This window comes from Struthio camelus, chromosome 10 (genome assembly GCF_040807025.1).
Source record: "Struthio camelus isolate bStrCam1 chromosome 10, bStrCam1.hap1, whole genome shotgun sequence".
NCBI classification, from domain to species: domain Eukaryota; kingdom Metazoa; phylum Chordata; class Aves; order Struthioniformes; family Struthionidae; genus Struthio; species Struthio camelus.
The window spans coordinates 12,204,460-12,227,774 of NC_090951.1; the positions used below are offsets into that span (position 1 = coordinate 12,204,460).

At 43.7% G+C, this 23,315-nt stretch overlaps 1 protein-coding gene across 1 annotated transcript in view; it reads left to right on the forward strand.

The window, feature by feature from the left end:
• Positions 1-23,315, forward strand: part of PEPD (peptidase D) — a 143,727-nt gene that overhangs the window by 116,179 nt on the left and 4,233 nt on the right. Inside the window, exons 13-14 of the mRNA XM_068955612.1 lie at positions 7,622-7,806; positions 18,540-18,731. Coding sequence (XP_068811713.1) covers positions 7,622-7,806; positions 18,540-18,731 — 377 coding nt within the window. The remainder of the gene's footprint in view (positions 1-7,621; positions 7,807-18,539; positions 18,732-23,315) is intronic.

Below are 23,315 nucleotides of genomic sequence, written 5' to 3' on the forward strand. Positions count from 1 at the left end.
AGGCAAATTGGAAAGTAAATCTTGTCAATATGTGCTATAAAAAGCTATTTGCAGTCTGCTCTCTATCCTCTCTGTTGAACAAAGTTTGCTGTAATTGTCTTGCAAGCATTAATGTTCAGAAATCAGTTTTCCCTTGAAAACTAGCTCTGTGCGAGGAACCCAAAAAAGGCAAGATAGCTTTCTGTGGCAACTTAATTCACCTTTTTTCAGTATAAACTATTAAAGCATCAGCCAGCACTTTAAATAAATAAATAAAGGCTGAGGGAGGAAAGGGTGCACGGTTCATAATGCTGGCAAGGGCCGAGGAACCGTCCTTGATTCTCAGAAAACTTGCAAGATATTATTAAACAAAGACAGTGACAGTGATTACTGGAGATCCCCCTGTCAGGCATGCAAGCTAGCCTTGCCCAGCATGGCATTAACATACAGCAGGAGGTGAAAGAAAAAGGCAAGTCTTTCTGTCCAGTTGAGCCGATCCTCCAGTCCCTGTGTGCAAGCAGCAATCTGTTGAAATGCCGGATTTCAGACTGAGAGTCTCACTGCAAACCTTCTGGGAGCTGTTCTTTTCTGCTTGTGACTAATCCGCAGGAGCTGACCCATGCATACAGTGACCACTGCAACATCAGAGAAATAAAAATAACACTGAGTTATTACCAAATATATAAAAACCAGACGCTTTAAAACAGTTGGGCCGTTCTGCCCTGAAGGCGCTTGTGTGGAGCCCTCGGAGCAGCCGTTCTGGAAGGACCGTCCTTGCAAGAGCTGCGGGGACACAGGGGCAAACCTGCAGCTTTTCAGCTGAATCCATGCATACATGGATGTTTCCACCAATTTCAGTGATTCTTCGAAGATGCTACTTGTACAAAGCACATACATTTAGAAGTCCTTACAGAACTGGAGCCTAAATTGGCTGCAGCTTTTTAGCCTTTCTGCAGTTAATCATTTTTAAGACTATTTAAGAAAAATCCTTTTTTCCATTGACTTTGGGCAGAATAACCTGTTTGCATTATCTGCACTAATTTTCTCTTGATTCAGTATTCAGGAAATGTACGTGTTCCACATTACAATTTCAGCTGAAGTGCAAAGTTCATGAGTCCTTTGGTCTTGACACTGCGTCAACTGTAGCTGTCAGAGTGCAAACCTGCTAGACATAGATTATTCTGTTTGCCCTGAATCTTATCTAAACAGAGTCTTTTCTAAGCTTCAAAGATAAGTTCCACACCATGATCGTTCTCTCCAAGCACTTCCCCCCTTCTCCCAATCTTTTTCCTCCTCTTTTCAACATACACCGATTTGGAAGGATTGTGAAGCAAAATTCATCAAATCTGCCTGTACTGCTCAATCAAAATGTTACATCTTACCATGCATGGAAAAAATCCCTCCTATTCTTCCACATCTGTATCCATTTAAATAGCATTTCTTAAGATTTCAGCATGGCTTACTATCATCTTGATTTTTCCCTTTGATGTTGATGATCATATGCAGCATTTATGGGGAAGGTGGGTTTTACCACTTACAATTTTTGTAGTACTGACACAAATGAAATATCACAACACAACCAAATAGCACAATGCTATTCAACTTCTTAAAGAAGAGGTGGGAGTCCTGGAGGTGGTGGCCATCCCTGGTTCTCTTCAGTGATTCCTGCTCCTGTCACCAAAGACATCTGATGAGAAGGGCTGAGGTGTGATTTTTGAGGAGTGTACCCCGTTTTGGAGCTGTGGCACTAGGACTCGGTGTGTGTCTGTATCAGTCGTGGCCCAGCGCTTTGCTGAGGGCAAAAGGGGAGAGCTACATCTCTTCCCAGCCCCTGTTTTCACCACATCTGGAGGGTGGAGGCCCACTCCGGGGCCAGGTGCCTCCGTGGGGCAGAGGGTCAAGCAGAGCAAGTCCAGACTATCTCATGAGATGGCACAGAGCAGGCTGACATCTAATAATGACAGATGTTGCTGTTGGTACTACGTGCATCTGCAGCTGTGGTCCTGCAGCAAGTTCAGTATAGCCCCTGTCACCAGTTTAGGCTGGGAGAGTTCACAGCCACCACTGTAAAACACGGCCAAAAAATGGGTCACTAAAAGTAGGCATCTATCTCTTGCTGCTCTTGTGACTTCTATAGCTAATTATCTATACAGTGTATGAAACGTAGGACAGGACTAACTTTCCCAAATGCTGTCAATGTTTAAGCACAGGATTTTGGTTTCCTGCTGGTTGTTGGGTACCTTGGTCTGCATCAGAGTTGTCGTCTCACCTGGCACCTTAAGAAACAAATCTAAAACACTGAGTAATTGCTTCATATTTCATATAGCATACCAAAAGGAAAGCATAAAAATCAGAAATATAACAAATTCTTCTCTAGCTTCCAAGTGAAGAGGGAAAAAATAATCATTTTTATGATTTAAATGATGTTCTGATTTGTTTTTAAACTGGATTTGATTAGAATTTTTAAGGACCTATAGTTTTATGTCTGATATGGTTACTCTGTGTTGGCAGATTTTAATCTGTTCCAGTGGCTTGCTGGCTGGACAGGGGTTGCGTGTTATGTCTGCGCTTTAGTGGCACTGCCAGGGGACTTCAGGCCTTTTGCCCTTGTCTGTGCACACTCAGAAATTAAATGTAACCTTAACCTTAGCACAATTTGGGGAGAAGTTACTACAACCTTGCCATAGCAATTTTTTTTAGTAAGATTGTGACATCTGTGCTGGCAAAAAAACCAAACCAAAGCAAAAAACCCACCCATCAACAACAAAAAAAAACCCTGCTAAATCATTTGTGGTTTAATCTTTGTCACATTTTGACCACAAAGTACCCTAAGTAGTGGCCAAAAAAATCCTGTTAGGCCTTTTCAGATCTCTCTCCAACCAAAGTCGCTAAATACCAAGCAGTAATTTTAAATTACTTTTGTATACTGTTTCTACTTTATGTTCTAGAATAGTTTCTAATAAAGCATCAGAAACTAGTCGTTTGAGTGAAAGCACCGCTGAGGTAACAGCAACTTAGGTACAACTGTAATGTGACATTTTATAACAGTTCTCCTTTTTAATTCTACTGTTTACACAGTTACAGTGTGCTCCTTCACAGGTAGGGATTGCATTTAATTCCTCGTTTCACTAGAAGCGTTCCTTTCCATTTTCTGAAACGAAAATCTGCATTTCTGATAGTGTGATCAGAGAGACAATGTTCTTATATGATGTTCATGAGTCTTTTAAACATAGTGTTTTATCTGAATTTGGTTGTTTTTTGGCAAATGGAAAATTAGAGAGGAAATATTTTCAAGGAAATAAACCAATATCCTTTGTTTTTTCTGTTTCGTCAGTCACAATAATATCTAAGAATATCAGGTAACACCAAAGCTGATGACGAAAAATTAACCCCTTGTGGTAGACTTTAATATATTAATTTCATCAGTTTTAAACACAGCATATCACACTTCTGCAAAGTTCTGCTGTACTAATAGCATGGAAGCTACCTCTAAAAATGAACAGCCACTATGGTTGTATGTTGTTTAATTAATCCACAGCCTGTCGCATTCCATTATCAGACATAGCCATCGTCCACTCTTTGCTGTGTACTTGACTTTATTCAAGGGATCTCAAATATTTCCACTGTACACGTTACTGGAAAAGGTGCTTTTATCCTGGCCTCTTGCCCGAGCACACACTACACGGCAAGTACGAGCCGGTGGCTCAGGGAGCCTTGGGAACTGAGCTTTCCCGTGGAGCCAGGGGATGGGCAGGGACCCGCGTTGCCCAGTATCTCTTTGGCAGTGATTTAAGCGTGGAGCAGACACACCATCAGCAGATTTTCCCCAGCACAGGCTCCTTTTGGTTCAAGTTTTCAAAGTCCAAGGACCTTCCAATCTAGCTTTCTAAACTTCATCTGTCATTGGGGTCTAACTAGTTTAGAAATTGGCTTAAAGATAGTAATGGGACTAACCTTTTTACACAAAAAGCATGTCTGCAGTTATGATAAACTTCTCCAGAGCTTAAAAGTAATAGTCCTGAATAATAAATCAGAACAACGTTTTAACGGGTGATTGGTGGTGTGAGGCTAGTTCAGATCGGTATTGCAAAACAGTCAGCGGTTGCAGTAACATAACTAATGTCAGATCCGCTTGTGTACAAGTTTTACAAGTTGGTTTATTTAGTTGTGTTTTTAATTGTTTTGTCTCACTATAAAACTGATAATATGATGTTTGACTTCTGCTGTGTCAGCCTGCAGCAGGTGACCAAGTTGTCTCCCGGGCAAGGGCTAATCCAAGCAACTCGGTGCCTGAACATCAGGTAACCTCCATGAGTGAAGTTCCCTCTGTAAAAGATGCTGTTCATTCATTTTTGGTTGACTGGTTGTTTTTCTTCACATCTATAAATGCCTTTTTAGACAGGATGTTCCTTGGCTGTGTGCAGAAGGGCATCTTTATTATCATTTTCTGTCTTTTAACATACCAAAATTGTTCACACGGATAAATTCACACAAGACATGCTAACAGACTAGAGATGTATGTGTGCTTTAACACAGAGATCCTCCCTTCAAGTCCTTCTGGCACATCCAACTTGTTGAATCACATATCGTGTGAGAAGAGACTGCCAAAAAGATTCTGTTCATGGCTTTCCTAGGAAAGCTAGCTGTGATATTTAATTCTTCCTCCCTTATGTGCTTCTCACAAGTACTGAAAGTTCAGTATGTGTATATGAAAATCAGATTAGCAGAGTAGGACTCTCGTACCCCAAGTAAACTTACTGATTTACTTAAAATATAGTTAAGTGCAGATATGCTAGCTAGTTCCTTAGTTGGCTAGGTTTGTGTAGGCCATTGTATTATAAGGCTTCCAATTGCCAGATAACCTAATAAAATTTTAGGTTTAAAATAAATTTGAAGAGTTGCATATCTGCTTATTGTTAATTAAATGCATATAATATATGAATATGTTTTTATATTTAAAACATGTACTAAAAGAGCTTTCTTGATTTAGGATATCTACTTCCTTCAGTAGACTGTGCTCAGTACTTTTAAGTAATCATCATATTACTGTAAAGTAGTCGTTTCTCTTAACGAAGGTTATGCTTTTGAGATTATAAGGGTGTCAGGAAATGACTGAAGAAAACCTTGCACGTAGAGCTTCTTTCCTTGTCAAGTTGTTGTTTAGAAAAGGGGAGGGAAAAACCTGATTGCACTCTATTATCAAAGTTTGTTCCTAACTTGGTGGGAATCAGTTCATGTCAAGCAAGACAAGCATATTGCCATTTTTTTAATTGAAGACCAATAAGGTCATTCCACTTAGTTCACTATCTCTAGCCAGCTCAAAAAACCCTCATATTTTATCTTACCATAATAATAACAGTCTATGTATGTATATATGACTGTAGTATACAGTGCTTGTAGGTTAAAATTTCCATATTCCAAATATAACATAAGTTTAATCATATAAAATAAAAATTCTTCAGATTTCAGTATTTAATGCTTGAAGTGGTTTGGAAGAGGTTGTCTAAAACTGCAAAACACCACCACACTTTAAATGAAGTCTGTAGGTTAGGATTAGGACAGATAATATCAGCGCAGTTGCAGAGGGAAGCTTTACTGCAAAAATCATGTACAGTTCTCCTTGCAGAGGCTTCATTTGAAGTTCATGCCGAGCATCCAGGGCTCTGGATGTGTTTTGCCTCCTAACAACAGGATTTTGACCTTAGCACTTATATCAAAAGAGGAGGAGGCTTCAAGTAGCTGACCACAGTCGGTTATGATATTTGGCTTTGCAGTCATGCAGATGAAAATAGAAGATAGGCAGTAATATTTAGCTAAAAAATCCTGGAAGAGATCTCAGAAGAACATCTCGTTTCCCAAGAAAGAATATTGAAGACTTTTAGAGCAGTTTCAGTTGATTGCGAAGGGCAGAAGCTGAGCTGGCAGTTGCATACAGAAATTCTGTATTCCTACGAGTACAGAATAAACAGGAAAATGACCATGATTCAGTAATACTTCCAGTTTGATATCAGTAGTGTCAGCACAATAGACTGTAATGATTTGAATTTATCATGTAGTAGATTGGAGCCTCTTGCGAAGTGGCCACAAAATAGCTCCAGATGAATCTAGAGTAGTGAAAACTGCAATACAATCAATGCTCAAAAAAAAAGGTAGTATTTCAGTTCTTGTCAAATATTAGTTGTACTTAGAGATATCAAAATAAAGAACTGGTTACAGTTGTGTTAATTCCTACTGAAGGAAAGATCAGAATTAATTTTTAAAGGGGGAAATCCACAAGATACCACATTTCAAGCATGCCTTTGTGGATGAGCTTCGCTCACTTGGCTGCGGTTGGCGGTTGTGCCAGGGCAGCAGCCGGGAGTGCGTACGCACGTTCGTACCGACGGTGCAGCGCGCTCGCCTCTGCCCCGCGGTGTTGCTGGAGAGGGTGCTTCACCCGCACGCACGCGCCAGGCTCCGAGGGGCGATCTCTCCCTGCCCTGGGGAGAAGAGGAGGCCGCGTGCCGCCTGACCGACACGCTGAGCTGCTCCATAGGCAGCGTTAGGGTGCCTTGGTGCCCGCATGGGCGGCGTGCGATACTCAACAGCCACTTGTTCCTCGCTCTTTCTGACCTTTATATCAGAGCCACGCAACGCAATGGGATTTTATTTAAGCGCTCCCATAGCTTCGTTGCGTTTCAGCCTTTGAAGCCTCAGAACCTTTAGCAAAAAGTGCTAATGTAATTATAAAATGACATTAATGTTCTCAAGATGTCAAAGCTGTGTGTTTAACTGGAGTAAAACAAATGGAACTTGATGGGGGTTTAGCTTTAAAAATTGATGGGATTTCTTATTTATTTATTTATTTAATCATGCCAAAACTGAACAAGGGAAATATTCTTCTACCGTACCTTAGCCCTAGTTGTCTTGACTCTGCAGCCACTCTGCTGGTGATGACTCAAAGCCATGGTGAACTAATTAAGACAGCACTGTGTTACTAACAAAAGGGCTGCTTTCTTCCTCCCTCCTCCCCCCAGCAGTTTGTCAAACAAAATTGTATTCTGTACCAAAATAATAGAAATCTAATGTATCCTGGCACTCTGTGTCTAGTCAACCAACAGTATTTTGTAATGCTGTTTTAGTATGTGTATTAGAGGATGTGTTTTACACAGCCCATTAACACAAGGGAATCATTAGTTTCTGGAGAGTATCTTTGCCAGGAGGATGTGGGCTTTAAATCTTCTACGTCCATACGAAGTACTAGCCATCTCAAATCTTCTTCTGTGGCTATAGTCACTATTGAAAATAATAGATATAGCTCTGCATTTTCAATAACTGCATTTTACCAGTTGCTATTCTTTTGGAAAACTCACTGATACATCTGCATCTGCACAGACATGCTCGGATGCAAAGTCTTAAACTTTTTTTTATTGGAATCCAGGTTACAGGATGCTGCTGTTTCTCGCTTGAAGCTTTGTGTGCTTTGCATGCATATTGAGTTTGTTTGTGTTGCTTGAAGTGTTTTTGTGCTAATGTAGTTGCTCTTTCCACTTTTTTTTCTTTTTTACATAAACAAAGGGCACGTGTTGCATCTGCTTCTTGAAAATCGTCTTTAAAAACTTTTAGCAATAGTTAACTCAGCTGCTTGTTTCTGCTCTCCAAGGGGTCGCCTGGCCTGATATGCACCGTCTGGCTGACAGAGTCCATCTGGAGGAGCTGACAAAAATTGGCATTCTGAAAGGCAATGTAGATGACATGGTGAAGGTTCATCTGGGTGCAATATTTATGCCACACGGACTTGGACACCTACTTGGAATTGACGTGCACGATGTTGGAGGCTACCCAGAGGTTAGTGCTAGTCTGTTCTCGCTCGCCTTGTGGATTAACTCCTCTGAAGTTGCTCAGTGTTTCTCTTAACTTCACGATTAGTCAGCCGCCTCTTCCCTGAGGTGGGGACAGATATGTGCTGCCGCGTGTTTCTTTTTCTGGATGTGGTATTTTATGCAGTTTATTTTAAGGGGATCTGTTATTTCATTAAAAAATAAATTGCTTGTGGGAAAAGTCAACTGATGCTGCCTGTCAGGCATTCTTAATCTGCTGAACATTTGTACAAATTAGGGTCTTCCTCCCTGGCTCACCACGGCAGTGTGTTTCGCTGGGGCATACCTGTGCCACGGCACAATCAGTGTGGTCTACCCACGGCCCGGGACAGGGACGCTTCCTAGCCCCCTTCTAGATGTGACACAGCTGGGGGAGCCCAGCGCTTCAGCGGGGCTGCTAAACCCTGACAGTCGGCGTCCGCAAAGATGCTGGCTCCTGTCCTGTCTGGACCACGCTGTCCAAGCTTTGATCTCCGCTGCCAGCGTGGGCACTGGTACGGGTGTGCTGTCCGGGAATACAAATAGAAAGGAAAAGGCCATTAGGTCTCCTCGTCTTTGCAAATGTGAAAGCATAATGTCTTGTGTTCTGAGTTTCTATAGAAAACACAGAATTATTATCTTTTTCCTTGAGCTAACACGATGGTTGATGAGCGTGGTCTGAAAGCAGAATGGGTATAGTTCTGTACCCAACGGTAAGATGTTTGCAATGATATTAAATAATCTCTAAGGGGAATTGAACTTAAGGTTTAAGTAAAGGAAGTTCGTAGCAATTTCAGAAGGATTTTCTTTGTGTTGCATTTTGGTTTTTTGAGGATGACAGTTTAAGGGTTTTCAGCAGTACAATATGAAAATGGATCTGTGTCCTGCTTTCTTCTCATTATGTAAGGTAGTTCTCTTACCTGAAAATCAAACCAGACCTAACAAACTCTTGGTTTATGAGCACTTAGGAGCTTGTTTCTGTTGGGTGGACAGGCTACGTAACGGCTAACGCAGAGCGGAAGGAAAAAGCATATGGTGTTTGAGGATACTTGTGTTTTTAAACACTACAATATAATTATTGTTGACACACAATATCGTGATGACAACATATTGGCATTAGCTATTAAACTTACATGTAATGAAAATGAAACAAAAATCAAAAGCAACCCTGTGCTGGGCTTAAAGCTTCCTCGCTAGCTAGTATAGAAAGCTTGGTGATTGTCTACCTCTCTCCCAAGGGAATTCTCTCTGTGTGCAAATACTGGCATTCAGCAAAGCACAAGAGATGGGGTGCCTGGGAGAGCTCGGGGACTCCAAAACCCAGGAGCCCAGCATTGCGGGCCTGTGCATAGGTTGTTTTAGCTTTTGCTTGTGAATAGCCTTGCTGAATTTGGTGGAATTTCTTTAACTTGAGCGCGTGTTCAATACTTGGTTGGATGGAGAGTAAAATAAATTTTAGAAACTAGGGAGAAGAATTGTGGGTGTGAAAAAGTACCATTTTTGCTTTTTATTGTGACATTGTATGTTTTGAAAGTTAGAGCAAGCGCCTCAGTTACAGAGCAAATTCCAGGACTGATTTTTTAGGAGAACAAATGGCACCCTCCATGGGGCAGCAGGTTTCCGTAGCATGACATACGGGCTACGGAACTGGGTTTTGAAACTGTTTTTTAGTTATATATGACCAAATTGGTAACTGATAATTATCCAATTTATTATATAATTTAAGGGTCACTTTTTTTGAGAACAGACTGATCGATCTGCAGTATTGGACATGCAACCTGTTATAGATAAATCTAAGATTTAGGGCTTAGAGTTGCAAATGAGTTAGGTTCTCCACTTTCACATTTAAAGTGTATAAAAGTACTGGTGCTCCGTGCAGGTAAAGAACTTTGTACTTGCAGATACTGAAATTATTTGTGCGTGTAGACATGCAACAGCATTCTTAAATTTGTGATAACGTTTGCCTAGCTAATTACTTTCAAAACCTTATCTTAAATAGCAGGTTCCCTGAGTACGGGGGCAGGCGAACTGGCAAGCAGGCAGTTAAAGATGCACCTGCCTGTGCGCGGCGTCGGCTCGGGTTTGGGAGGGAAGAGCCGGGGCTGCGCGGCCCCGCGCGGGGCGCTGGCTCCGGCTCTGCCGCCCTCGGCCCGTCGTCCCTGGCGGGGCGCCCGCGCTCCCTCCTCGGCCCGGCCCCGGCTACGGCACGCGACGGCGCAGAACCCCACGGCAAGCGTTGGCAAGACGCCTCCGCCGTCCTCGGCGTCCAGCGCGTCTCAGCGCGGGTGGCTGGGCGCTTCGCGCGGAGCGTGGCGCCTGCCCGCGGACGCGGCCCGCGGCCCTTCGCCCGCCTGTCACTGCTTCGCGGCAAGACCTGTTTTGGTGAGACCTGTTTGGCTCTGGCGTGAGTTTGGTGCGTTTCAAACATTCGCCAACCAGCCGGGTTTGTACAAGGAGTTGTGCAAAGCTGTTTGTGTGTTTGTTGTGCAGCCCGCGCCTGTAGTATCACACCCCCCCTTTTTTTTTCTAACCGGTTAAGAAGCGAGTTGTTTGCTTTTGGCTGAGAATTTCTGGGAGGATTACAAAGGATTTTTTTTTAAATAAAAGCTTTCCAAGTGGACATTATTCCATTATTTTTCCTCAAGTGTAAACAGTTACATTTGGAATAATACAATAAGCTTTAATTTCCTAATTTTTATCCATCACAAAGTTTCATATGTTCCAAAAAAACTATTTCCAGACATTGTTAGCTTAGATTAGTTATTCATTAGTAGCCAAAGATTTTTTTTTTCCCCAAAATTGGCAATAATAAGTTTTCATCTTTTCCAGTAAGCAGCTTTCACATGCAGCGTTGAACAAGCACTTTCCTTCTCCTTGACAAACACTGTAAGAAGTTTGCACGTTTTCTGTTAAAGGGTGCTCTTGGATATGAAAGAGTGCAACATTTCCTCTCCTTTATTGCCATAGTAAAGGATAATCAGTTTGGGCTAACGGTAAACATGGCCTAGCAACTAGTTTAGGACAAGATCTTTAAAAGACATAACCTCCAATATTTCTCCTTTAAGCACCTACGTAAATGTCCTGATTTTCAGAAGTACTCGGCAGTCAAGAGCTCCTTTGAGAATCCGGTCTCCTGTAGGGCACCATGTTATCCCTAGTGGGAAAGCGAGCGTTGAACGCTTCTTTGAAAATCTGGCTGCTTCTTCTAAGGGTCTAACTAAAACTTGAGCAGTTCTGAAAATCCAGCCCCAGTGGTACTAATCACTTCAGCAAATCTGGCCCTTAGTCAGAAAGAGCTAGCTTCAAAGGGTGAAAACTCCGCTGGGTTTAGCTTCAGCTGTAACATTTAATCATGGAGATAGTTTTCCCACACTCTTTCATTTGTTTCTGGGTAAATTTGATATGGGATATAAATGAGGAGTTGTGCCTGTTTCAATTGAGGTAGGTGATCCCAAATTTTCAGACCCTGAGGTAGACGTGGCTGAAGTTTTCATTTAAATCTAGGTTCCATGTCTCTAGATGCTCAAGTTGATTCAATTTCATGTTATATTAATTGACTGTAAAGCTCTGAAGAATGCTAAGTGCATTTTATGACTTTCTATAATAATAAGCCAGTTAATTTAAGTTAGGTTAATAGCTACTGTCACTTCAACATCTTGCAAATTAAGAGTTCCATTTTGTCTTGTTTTTAAAAAATTTTAGATTTACCTTAGTTTATGGTTTTAATTCATTTCTCTAGTCTCATGAAAAGCTGATCCTTTCATTGCTGTTCACCATCAGCAAATTAAGCTTGAGGCTTGTTCAATCCTGAGTTGTCCATGTCCTTTCATTACCGTGCATGATAGGGGAGCATCTTCAGCATTCAGAGAGGTGCACAAGGACTGCCTGGCTCTAGCAGAAAGCTTTGTCCCAGGTCCCACTGAGTGTCTGTGGATTTAGGTCACTAAACCTACTTCAGAATGCAGGAATAATCTTGTCTCTTTTCTTGTTCTGGCAAAAATCATTTTCCTCGTGTATCCTACCTTATGCTGGAGCAATTTTTTTTTTTTTTGTGGCTAGCATTGCAAATTATATTTTTTCCTTTAAGAAGCAGAGGATGAGGTGAATTTACCGAGGAGCCTAAAGCTATTATGTAGAGCCCAAATGATGCAGATTGCTTCACTTGGTCATAACCTTGCAAAGCCAAAGCCTTGCTGCAGCCTCGTGTACCTAGGACCTGCAGACGTGAAACAGCTGGTAGGACAGGCGCTTACATGAGCACAGAGTAAAAGGGCCTTTCACCAGCTTTAGGTTTAGGGTTTTTTCTTGTAATCAGTTGTACACCTGGGGAAAAGATTAGGAGAAGCCCGGTGCTTCAAGGAGAAGCCCCTGGAATTCACCCTTCTTGACTTAGGTTCGCCTACGGCAGAGTTAGGAAGTGGTTATGTGGGCCACTGAGTGGGCAGAGCGCAAGCATGTAAAAAATTTGTGAAGACTTTCAACTCTACAGGAATTTCCATATAGAATAGCGCTGAAATCCATAATGCCCATTGCTGGGCTGTTGGATCCAAGTACCAACTAGGAGAGTTTCCTACAGCGCAAGATTTCTTTCCATGGGACTTGTTACAGCTTTCAGTGTTTAGGGTAGTAGATCTTCTTATCCCTGCTGCAGCATCTTGCCTGTGTGTAAAATAGCGCTCAGTTCCCAGCAGCTTTTCCTGTGAGGGTCCATGCTTGAGTCAGGGTGTTTATAACAACTGGGGACGCTAGCAGGAGCCGAAGAGGCGGGAAGGCTCAGGTGCTGTTTCAGTGCAGTGCCGTGGCACAGAGCATACCCTGTCTTACCGGAGGATTTCCCTCCTTCTCGGAGAAAGACGGTGGTGTGCATGGGTTTTTTGTTGCTTGGTTTGAGTTTCATTTGCTTTGGTTAATTTTTTTGAAGGAGATACTTTTTGTTTGTTTGTTTTACTAATTGACATTTGTTTTAAAAGACTTTGTGTACTAAGAGAGTTTTGATCAGAATATTTATTGTCCAAATCTTTCTGAGATTTTAGCAGAGACTTAGCACAGCATGTGTATTTCTGAGCAGTCCTAGGTGCGATAGGAGAGAAAAAACAAGATAGGACAGTCAACTTTATGTAAAAGTAAGGTGTAAAAAGTATCACTTTAGATTTTTTGATATGCAATTTTCTTTAATATTAGTAACAGAAGAGCCACAATGGAAAAAGCCCTTTCATTTTAGACTATTGCCTATGTATGTGTTTTGTGCGTCAAAAAATACCTTCGCCCATTAGATTTTAAACAGTGCTTGCAATTGGTCTCACCTTAAAACAGAGTTGCTGGTAGCTTTTGCAATTCTTTATCTCAGTTCTTTATGAATATGCTATCTAAATACACCTCGACTTCCAGATTTATGTTGTAGTTGCCAGCTCAGTGATTTTTCCTATTTGCTATCTCCCTGTTATGCTTAGGGTTCATGAAGAAAAGAAAAATTATAATCCGTATCTTTTATTATTTTCATTCCGATAGCAATGGAGCCTGGTGACGTGTGAGGATGAGGACATAAAAATGGCCCGTGAAGTTATGCTCAGAAGCAGGCTGCAGCGGCAGGCTGGCGTTCAGCTCGGTCTGAAGCGGCGCAGGCCGTGCTACCTGGAGTAAATGGCAGGCGATTCTTCCTCAGGCCCTGCAGTGAAAGGGGACTTACCGCGCAGCCGCAACCTGATAGCACAGTTAACACCCAGGAAAAGAATAAAAACCTATACAATAAAAATAGCCAATTAAATATCATGTGCCCTCCGTTCCCCCAGTATTGACTTTGAGCTGCGTCCCCCAAGCTCCAGCTAGTAATTATAGTGTCGTGCCGAAGTGGGAGCTTTGCCTTGCCAGCGCCGCCAGCGGTACGAGAGGCTCGAGGCGCGTGCGGGGTAACCTGCCGCCGAGTTCAGCGGCTCGGCTGACTGCAGCTCCTCCAGGTGACTACGGGCAGCTCAGGCTGCTGGGAAAAGCAGAACAGATTGAATAAACTAATCTTCATTAGCAGCACTCAGCTAGAGAAACAAGGGCTTAGAGAGAAGGGACCAGGAGACAAGTTAAGTGGAATTCAAGGCTTTTATTTTATTAGCTGCGCAGGGCTTCGTTCTTTCTGCAGTAAATGAGCTAATTAGAAGTTGGGTTTACACAGTGGGAGGAGAGGGAAGAATGAAAGAACTGAGGTTTTATTTTAGTATTGATTTCATATAATCTAAATATAGTGTTAGTATTCTGATTTAAATACTTGATTTGAAATTACCTTGGTAAAAGAGTTAGGACTTCAGTGTGCTGGATGTGGTCTAAGTGGGACAGTCTATTCCTAAGGCTCAAAAGAGATCCGTGATGATTTAGCTGGAGGAAGTACCAGAGCACAGTTTGTGTCGCGGCGCGAGCCTTTGACCCAGTATTTCCACTTACAGATAGCTTCGGTGCTTTGGCCTGCAAAAACGTATGCATGGCGCAGCCTCGGTGCTGCAGCCCCTGGTTTCGGGAGGGGAAGCGTCGCGGCACCTCTGCGCTTGCACATCGCCGACCCGGGGAACGGCCCCGCGGGAGCGAGCGCCGCCGGGGCGCTCTCCCGTCCTCGTCTACGGACAGCCTTGAGGACCAGTAACCCTTCCTTACACTGAGCTCTTCTGGGGATATTGCAGCTTTTCGTTTTCTTCAGCCACTTTACTGGGGGAGAGGCACGTTTGTATACTTCCTAATTCCCTGCTTGTTCCAAAAATAGATCTATATTTTATATTGCTGCCCACTTAACTTAATTTGAACTTTTATTTTGCTTACATAGTAATGAAATCAGCTTACATAATAATTCTCTTGTTCCCTTGACAGCCCTTATTGCCTAGACATGCTGTTTTTTGTTACCTTACATGAACCATTAATTGGAGTCTGATGTTCTTGGCAGCGGTACAGTCACAAATGACAGTGTCGTGCATCTGTGCTTGCTGCGCGAGTGGCTCGATTTTAACACGCGAGCAGAACCTCCAAATCAAATCAGTCTTAGAAAACCATTGTGGATATAGTTTGTTGCTCAATATATAGGAAAATAAACAGCTCTTTGAAAAGTAATTTTCCCAAAATATCACTGGGAGTCTCTTTTTAGATGCCCAGGTGATAAAGCTTTCTAGATTATTCTCTACACTTTTCTGAGGCAAAATACCAGCTTATGCTTCACAGTTGTACGCCACGGAGTGCAGGAGAGTCCTGGTCCACGGCCAGGCCTCCAGGATATAACAATTATAGAAACGAGATATCCACACAACTGCTGCGCCAGTGTTCAAATTTTTACTCTTCATTTCATCTAACTGCAAAACAACGTGACGGTTATTGCTGAAGTCAAAGGCATTAGTTGTGTAGCTGCAAAACATAGGGAAGTTGTCTCCTTACAAAGTAGAAAACGTGGCATGGCAGGAGGCTCCTACAGAGAGAGGATGGTGCAGATTTTGCCCGCCAGGCTTTGCTTCTGGCAGTTTGACATTATCGGAAGTGCCAGTGTCTTTCTTTCAGACCTGTCACCTTTTATGTGTGGGGATTTTTTCGGTCATTAAAAAAAACCTCTTTTGTCCTAGTTTTTGTAAACAACCTAAGTCAACTGACAGCCGAGGAGAAGCGGCTCCCTGACCCGCTGCACGTGGTAGCCACAGGGATGAGCGCAGGTGCCTCAGAGGTCAGCGCTCCCATGGGATGCTAGAGCCATGCTCTCGTGTATGTTTTAAGCCAGCACTGCTGCCCAAAGGAGGAGCTGTGTCATCTCCCCAGCGTGGTGGCCCTCTCCCTTCCCCACATGAGTTTTGAGCAGCATGAGTTTTACTACAGCCTCGCGGTGAGATGGGCTGGGGTTGTTCTCTGCTGCTGCTGTGTCTGCGATGCAGACACACACACGTGATAGCCAGAAATTCAATCTGTCTGCTTCCATTACGCACCTCTTGTAGGAAGCACCTTGCTACCCCCGAGAAAGAGAGCGAATCTCCTCAAGCTCACCAGCTGGTGTCCCACTTGGAAACGCACGGCAGTGTTACCCTTTCTCTAAAGGCTCTTTAAAGACACTTTATGTAAGAAAAGCAGCCACTGCCAAATATTTCCACAAGGACGATGGTGTCCCCAAAGTCCAAAGGTCTGGAGGTGAAACCAAGAGCTGACATGGCCTAGAGCCGAGTCAAGACTGGGGCAAAGTCAGAAATGGTTTGTTTCTAAATTGCTTCTAGAAAAGTTAATTCAGTACTTTTGGGGGAGCAAGAATATTTGGTCGCCTGAGGGATCCTGCCCTTCACCACTGACCGCAGAGGGAGCCCAGGCTTGTGAAGGAGGTTTCCAAATGTGATTCCCCTGATTTTGCCCATTGCTTGCAAACATGTTAGCATCTTGGGAGAAGCACTGAAAGCCGAATCAGACTGCGAGCAGCCCAGGCAAAACATCTACGCATTGCTTTAATGACTGTACATAGATATATGAAGTGGGTATCGAGGCTTGATCATCACACCTGGTGTTAAACCTCACTTGTTTTAAGTACAAGCAAAAAATTCACATTTGGTGCCAGTGCTGCCTTCAGAGGATGTTTGCCATTGTTTTCCTTGCTGTGCGTTAGTCTTTCTAGCATCTGTCTTGGATTGACTGCCTGAGAAAGGGAGTTTACAAATAGAATTGAAGAGAAGTATACTTAAAAGCCAAGTATGGGTTGTTTGTTGTAAAGCAGCCGATAGATACTTGGCAACACACCAAAAGGTCCAGACACTAATCTAATTGTTTACAGCTCGCGGAGAGATTAATCCGCAAGATTGGATGCCCTCATTTCCTTTTCCATTACAATGAATGTGGGAGATGCCAAACCCCATGGGGCAGCAGCAAAAAGAAAAATTGCTCCATTTCAGCACGGTTATTGTTTCAAGTGCAGAAATATATTGATTCCCTTTCATTTTTGATAAGAATATAAATGCAAAGTGCCTTGGTTAATATCAGAGCATTCTTGTTTCCTAACCTCAGTAAGACAAAATCGTACTCTCCAGTTTTAGTGTAGTATAAAGAATGATCTTAAAATTCTGTGCAAAACTCAGATCAAATCTATGAAATAAAACATATCAAATATACAGTACAAACTGTCAGACTACAGTTGGTGAATCCCACTGGCCTGGTTTGCAAGGGCACCAAGAGCTGCAAACGCATCTCTGCAAAGTGGGCACGCTTACGGGTGGATGTCCAAGCTGGTTAGCTCCAAAAATCTTGGCTGCTGTAGGATATTGTGCACTGGAGCAGAATAAGCTCTCCGAAGGGAAAAAAAGAAATCGGGATACCTAGGATGACCAGGAAGAACAAAGCACACGCTGTGGAGTGGCTATTGCAGCATTTCTGTGAAACGGGCTTTCTCCGCACTGCAAGGGGAGCTTGAGACTAGATAGTGCTCTGGGGTTATGCACACTTTGAGGAGGGGATGATTCTGTAAGAATTAAAACACACCTGATCCGCAGGGTGGGCGCCCACTGCCGCCCTGCGTGTTGGCGCGGACGAGCAGAGGGTGCTGCTGTGCCGGCCTCGCTGCTCGGCTGCCGCACCAGGACGGCAAAGGGCAACGTGCTTCGTCCTGGAGAAGGACAGCACTTCGTCCTGCTGATGCAATTCATGGTGCTGGTGCTTCTGAAAGGGGCCCCCCTCCTACAGGCAAGGAAAATTACAGTGATTTCAGCCATAAGAGACACTTGCAAAAGCTACCTGGAGACCAGGTATTTTCGTACATAAAGCCTTGGTCTTGCAAACCTGCTAGCCTTTAATTCACTGGCTGCAGCAGAAGTGTTCTCATGCGTGGAGTTAAGTGTATGTACATGCTTGCAGGCTGGCAGGCCTGTGGTCTGTTTACAGGTCATCATATTTTGTTGATGAAATTATGCTACAGTTGCAAAGGATTTTCTAAAAGCTAGTGGGATTGAGATATATTTATTCAGATGTTGCAATACCTGGCACATTTGGGGGAAGAAAATTAATATCCTGAACTAGTCTTTGCAATGTTTCTAATTCCTTGACTAAGCATGTCCTCATATATCATTTTACTTTACCAGCTTTTGGGAAGAAGAGAATGTTTTGCTAGTCGGGACTTGTTTTGACTTAGTTTTTAATAGTATCAGTCAGCACCATGTTGCCTGAAAGTCTGAATCTGACAGAAGTTTAGTTTTAAATGGGCTGCTTTTATGAGGTCATGTGTAGACTTATTGCTCCTGAATCAAGATCATAAATGTGTAATTTTAATAACATACAGTGAGAATAAACATTTGCATATCCTTGGAGAAATTGTTCTCTGCTGCATAGTTCAGCTATTTCAGTCGTGATGCAGAGGGTGCATTTCAAGACTTGCAGGTCCCTTAAAATCTCATACTAGAAACTTTGGAAGGGAGGCTACGGAAAAAGAAATGATGTAAGTTTTTGGTTTCTTCCCTAAAGAAGTACTTCTTTACATGGTAAAGGGTGACAGTACCAAGTATATCTAAAGCCAGAATTTCTGCAGTGCAAAAACAGTTTGGCAGTTGAGTTCAAAGCCAGTAATCACTGTATACGAAAGCTAAGCGAGAGGACAAGACAGAGAACTGTACAGCACAGTTCCAGTTAGGTTTCGTGTCTCGAGTGTCTTGTGCAGCAGTCAGCATAGGAGGGGTGTGATGGATGTGATGGAAGGTCAGCAATGGGCTGGGGTCCTGCTGGTCAAAATGGGTATTTCTTTTGCAGGGGGTCGAGCGCATTGACCTGCCGGGGCTCAGGAGCTTGCGAACAGCCCGGACGCTGGAGGCAGGCATGGTGCTCACCATCGAACCAGGCATCTACTTCATTGACCACCTCTTGGACCAGGCCCTCCATGACCCTGCACAGTCTTGTTTCATCAACAATGACATCCTGCAGCGCTTCCGAGGATTTGGCGGGGTGAGTAATTCTTGACCGGGTAGTTTTCTGAAACGGTTTTTCTGCTCGTTTGTCCTTACTGCGTACTTCAGAGGACATCTTTTAAAAGTTGTACACGTCACACACAAGGCTGTTCCTGAAACAACACCTTGGACTATTTGACTCTGCAGACAAACTGGGTTTGTTGTTGTTGTAAATGCAGTTTTAAACCTCATGTATCTAATTAACAAGATTTTTCCACTGATTGAAATACCTTCTGTCAACACCATACCGTTACGTGCCAGGTAGGGATTTTGTCTCTGTGTGAAACATGTGCGTTATGAAATTGGAGCCTGAGATGCATATTCCAGAGTTAGCTTCCTTGCAGCAGCAAGTCTGGCTGGTGCTCCCTCCTAGGGCAAAGAAGAGCCTTGCGCTGTTTAAGTCATGGTGGCATTAGAGAAAAGCAGGAATAATTGTTCTTACTGGAGTACTGCCAGAATGGCACAAAAACTATGAATGTAAAGGCTTCCCTGTTTTGGAAAGCTGAGGCTAGCGGTCCTCGTGAGCCTTCCGCTCCAGGTGGCACGCTGCAGGGCTTACGCAGCCGCGTGGAGAAGTCGGCCACCTTGGGACAGAAGGGCAATCTGAATGGCCGCTTCCAAACAGCAATCCAAATGGTCGCTTCCACTCGGACGGCTGCCGTGTCCAGGAAGCAGCCCCATCCCTCCGTGCTCTCCGGAGCACGTTTCCCATTCAAAGCCACCACCCGAGCCGAGTGCTTAGCAGCTCAGCAGCTTCCAGCAGGTTTTGGGTTTTGTAGCACCAGCATCTGGACGGTGCCACGTGGCTCTCCGCGCTTCTGGATTTGCGCCTTGGGAGGATGAAGCAGGCAGCTGGGATACCCCATCCTTCGCCCGGCTTCTCTGCTCAGGCCCAACATGGCTAACAATTATTGGCAACGGTGGCGATTTTCTGGTATGAAAAGTCACTCATTAGGAATTGTCTGCTGCTGCCATCGAATAATCTATCGCTGCAGACCAGCCTGAAAGGGGAATTACTGCAGCACCCTTGGTCCGAGCTGGCTTTGCACTGCCAGCCCCGACAGGCACGTCGTGCGAGTGGGCCAGGCTCCTGCGCAGCCCCCGATCCAGCCTGTGCAATCTTATCGAGAAACGTGGGACTTTACCCTCTCTGGTATTTAATTCACTGCAGAGGCTCAGGCCGTTATCTGTAGCTGTGCTGTTCCTTTATCAAGGCTTGCCAGCCAGCCAGCTGAGATACTGATGGACGGCAGGCAGTTAACTCTGCCTTTGCTAGCTTTGAGCATGTTACGTATATGGCATCACCCACAGAGACGTATTTTTAAAGGAACATTTTAAATGCACTTATGTAGCTTAACGCTACATAAAAGTGAAAAGAGGCTTAACTATTTTCACTAAACTTGCAAGCCGTCTGTGGGAGTTACTCGGCAGTTTGAGTGGTTCCTGGTGAGCTTTCGGTGGGAATTCCTCGTGGCCTGGAAATGCCCAGTGAAGCCCCCCGCTTGCCATGCCGTGCTGCGGACGCCCCCGCCAGCCCTGCTCAGCCGCCGGGCGCGCTTGGCAGCCGTCGCGGTGACGCTGCGGGAGCTCTGCGTTGGGAAGGAGCTGCTGGATCGGGCACTTTTGTTCCAGAGGTTTCCTGCAAAGTCTGAGTTTCCCCCCTGGTTTTTTTGCTTAGCTTCCTGTAACCGTGCCTTGTAAGCAGAGCTAGCCAACGAACTTTGCTGAAAGGGGGAGCTGCCCAAAAAGGATTGAGCAAAAATCTAAATCTCCGATCCCCCTGTGAACAATACATTTTGCTTAGAAAAAAAGCAATAACACATACGCACTCTGCGCCAGATGTTGTCACTTGATCTTGTCCAGGAAAAGACTTGAAACAGAATCTGAAACTGAAGTACATCTGATTTCTACCCAAAAGCAGAATTATAATGCAATCAAAATAAATTTGACCATCTTTACAATTCTAACTTGTTCCTGCATAAGTTGAAGCGGTAATTTGTGCTGTTTAGAGTGCTTAGTAATCTGCATTCTCGCTCATTTTAATTTATCTGGAATTAATGAATATTTCTCTCAGATATACATCAGAAAACTTCCTCTACATGACTAAAAAAGATCTCAGCCTAGTGTTGCTATTGACAGTACAAGTCTTAGTATTGGTTTCAGTTCTAGCTGAAGAGCTCACTAGTGTCGTGTCCAGTCTTACTTCACAAGATTTAAGTTTAAAAGAAAAATCCATTCTAAAAATGGAAATAAATAGTCCATTCCCTCTGCAGAGCTCAGCACTAATTAAAGTTCTCTTAATTTGGTTTATTTTAATTCACTTCAAAAATGAATTTAGACTAACCAAGGTAACACCACTGTAGTTCTGAGTAAGACTACCCACACAGGGATTTGTGGATTCTAATGAGCTCACCTGGAATTCACGTCTTTTGTAGGTTTAGGTTAATTTTCCTGAATGTGACAAGTCTCTACATTAAGAACAGAAGTGGTTGTGCCAAAAAAAGAATGACTGGTAGCCGTGTATTGTAATTTATGCTGCTCAGTATTAGCCATAAAGAGATGGTAAAAGCTGCAAGGGCAAGAAGGAATGAGGAGGAATGAGAAGGAAAACACGAGGTTTTCCTTCACCATGTCTTGCTTGCTGCCGCCGTTCTCTGGTGCGAGACCGGGGGCCCCAGCACAGTTTGTGCACGTGTTCGAGACCGGCGCTGAGGCAGCCCCGCGTTTCTGCATGCGTGTAACACGAACGGCCAGGCTTTGCCTCTCACACTAGGGCTCGGAGACCTGATAATTTGGCTTGTTAGCAGACAGGAGCTGTTCTTGGTGAAACACGGGTCCCCTGGCGCGAGGCAAGCGGTCAGGCTGTGCGGGTCGGCATGTGGCCGAAACTCGTACGGGACGGTTGTGGGTGCTGTCCCCTGGCCCTTTGCAAGCCTGCTGTGCCGACGTGGGGAAGTCGCTCGCGTGTACTTCAGCTCTCGGTTGGTAAAACTGAAATCCAGTTCAGTGAGGTCATGAATTGTGCGGGGCGAGGGCTGTCCGAGGGCTCGGGGGGGCGCCGAATCCGCCGCACCACCGCTCGGCTGGGCAGCTGCAAGCCCCCCGGTAATACAGCAGCGATGTGCAAGGAAGGGTGTGTGCATGGTTGTACATGCTGCTCCGGAAAAGCATCCGATCCCTGGGGAAGGAGAAATACCAGTTCCCAGTGCTGCTCTTTAGGGCTTGACAGCTCCATTCTTCAGAAGCCGATTGCTGATTCATGCAGCTCATATGATGTTTTCCCAAAGACTCAATAAAACCATTCAGTCTTTTGGGGGGCTAAAGTACTTGGTCTGTGTTCAGGCTTTATGTTGCCCCTGGACTTGTAGACTTAGTGCTAGAATTAACATGTGAAAACTCTATGTGACTTAGAGAAAATGCAACTGAATGTTAAATATATTTATTACCTTCTTTTATTTGCAGATTTTTCTCATTTAGAAGTTAAATAGCCTTACAAAACCCAGGATCTTGAAGACATGATAATGTTATCATACAGTTTTTCAAAACAATAGGACTTTCCTTATTCAGGAACAAAGGTTAAACCAAATAAAAAGCAGAAAATATTTCCCCTGTTGCATCTATGAAAGACTATTTCATTGCTTCTACCTTTGGTTCACAGAGCCACGTAGTTGTCTTTGTCCTTATTTTCATTTTGCATTAGGTTGAGCTCCATTTCTAGGCTTTGTGATGTATGTGATGTTGTGGAGTGAAATAGTTTACTAGGTAATAAACGTTGTAATGCTCATTTGCTTTTAACATTTCATTTTATGCAGCAGTAAGAATGTTACTCGAAGCATATTTTGGAAAAGTTTTTACAGAAAAGCAGTTGTCATAATGAAACATGTAGCTTGCTTTAAATTTGTTGCAAGAGGAGTGATAGTTGTAGGCAACCCAAAAAACAGCTACTATTTTCTTATAAGCCTCCTTTAACCCTTTTCTCTTAAGTTGTCTAATTAACGTAATTAGGTTAAACTAAGAGCAGTTGTTTCCAGCCTGTAGTTGTTTAGCTTGTAGTTTGTTGCTGCTTTCTGAGCTTTGATGGAGGGATTGTGTGCCTGAAGCTTCTTTTTCCAGCCGTATCAGTTGATCTAATGAAGTACATGGCCTCACCCTACAAATCTTGATCCTCTTTTATAAATGTTTATATGCAGACCTTTAAAATAAAGTGTGCCTGACGGGAGGTTTTCCAGCTGAATAAGAAAAGGGAAGGCTGGCAGGATGGGGTAAGAGAGTCCCTGTGTAGCACGGAGGCTGTTAGCCTCTACAGAAAGCATCTTGATGTTACCGTTTTGTGTGGCACAGGAACAGGCCAGCGTCAGCTGATTCCCCAGTCCTGCAAAATCCTTCAAGCAGACAGAAGCACCTGGGCTAATTTACTTTGTATGATGGCATGTGTGGCCCGCATGCTGACGTTGTTCTCCAGGCAGGCCTCCTGCTTTCCGCAGCCATGCTCCAACAAACCGTCAGTAGATTAAAAAAAGGAGACGTGTCACCAGTGGTCTCTTTTAATCACATCTGGGATCTGTCATAGCGTTAATCTGGA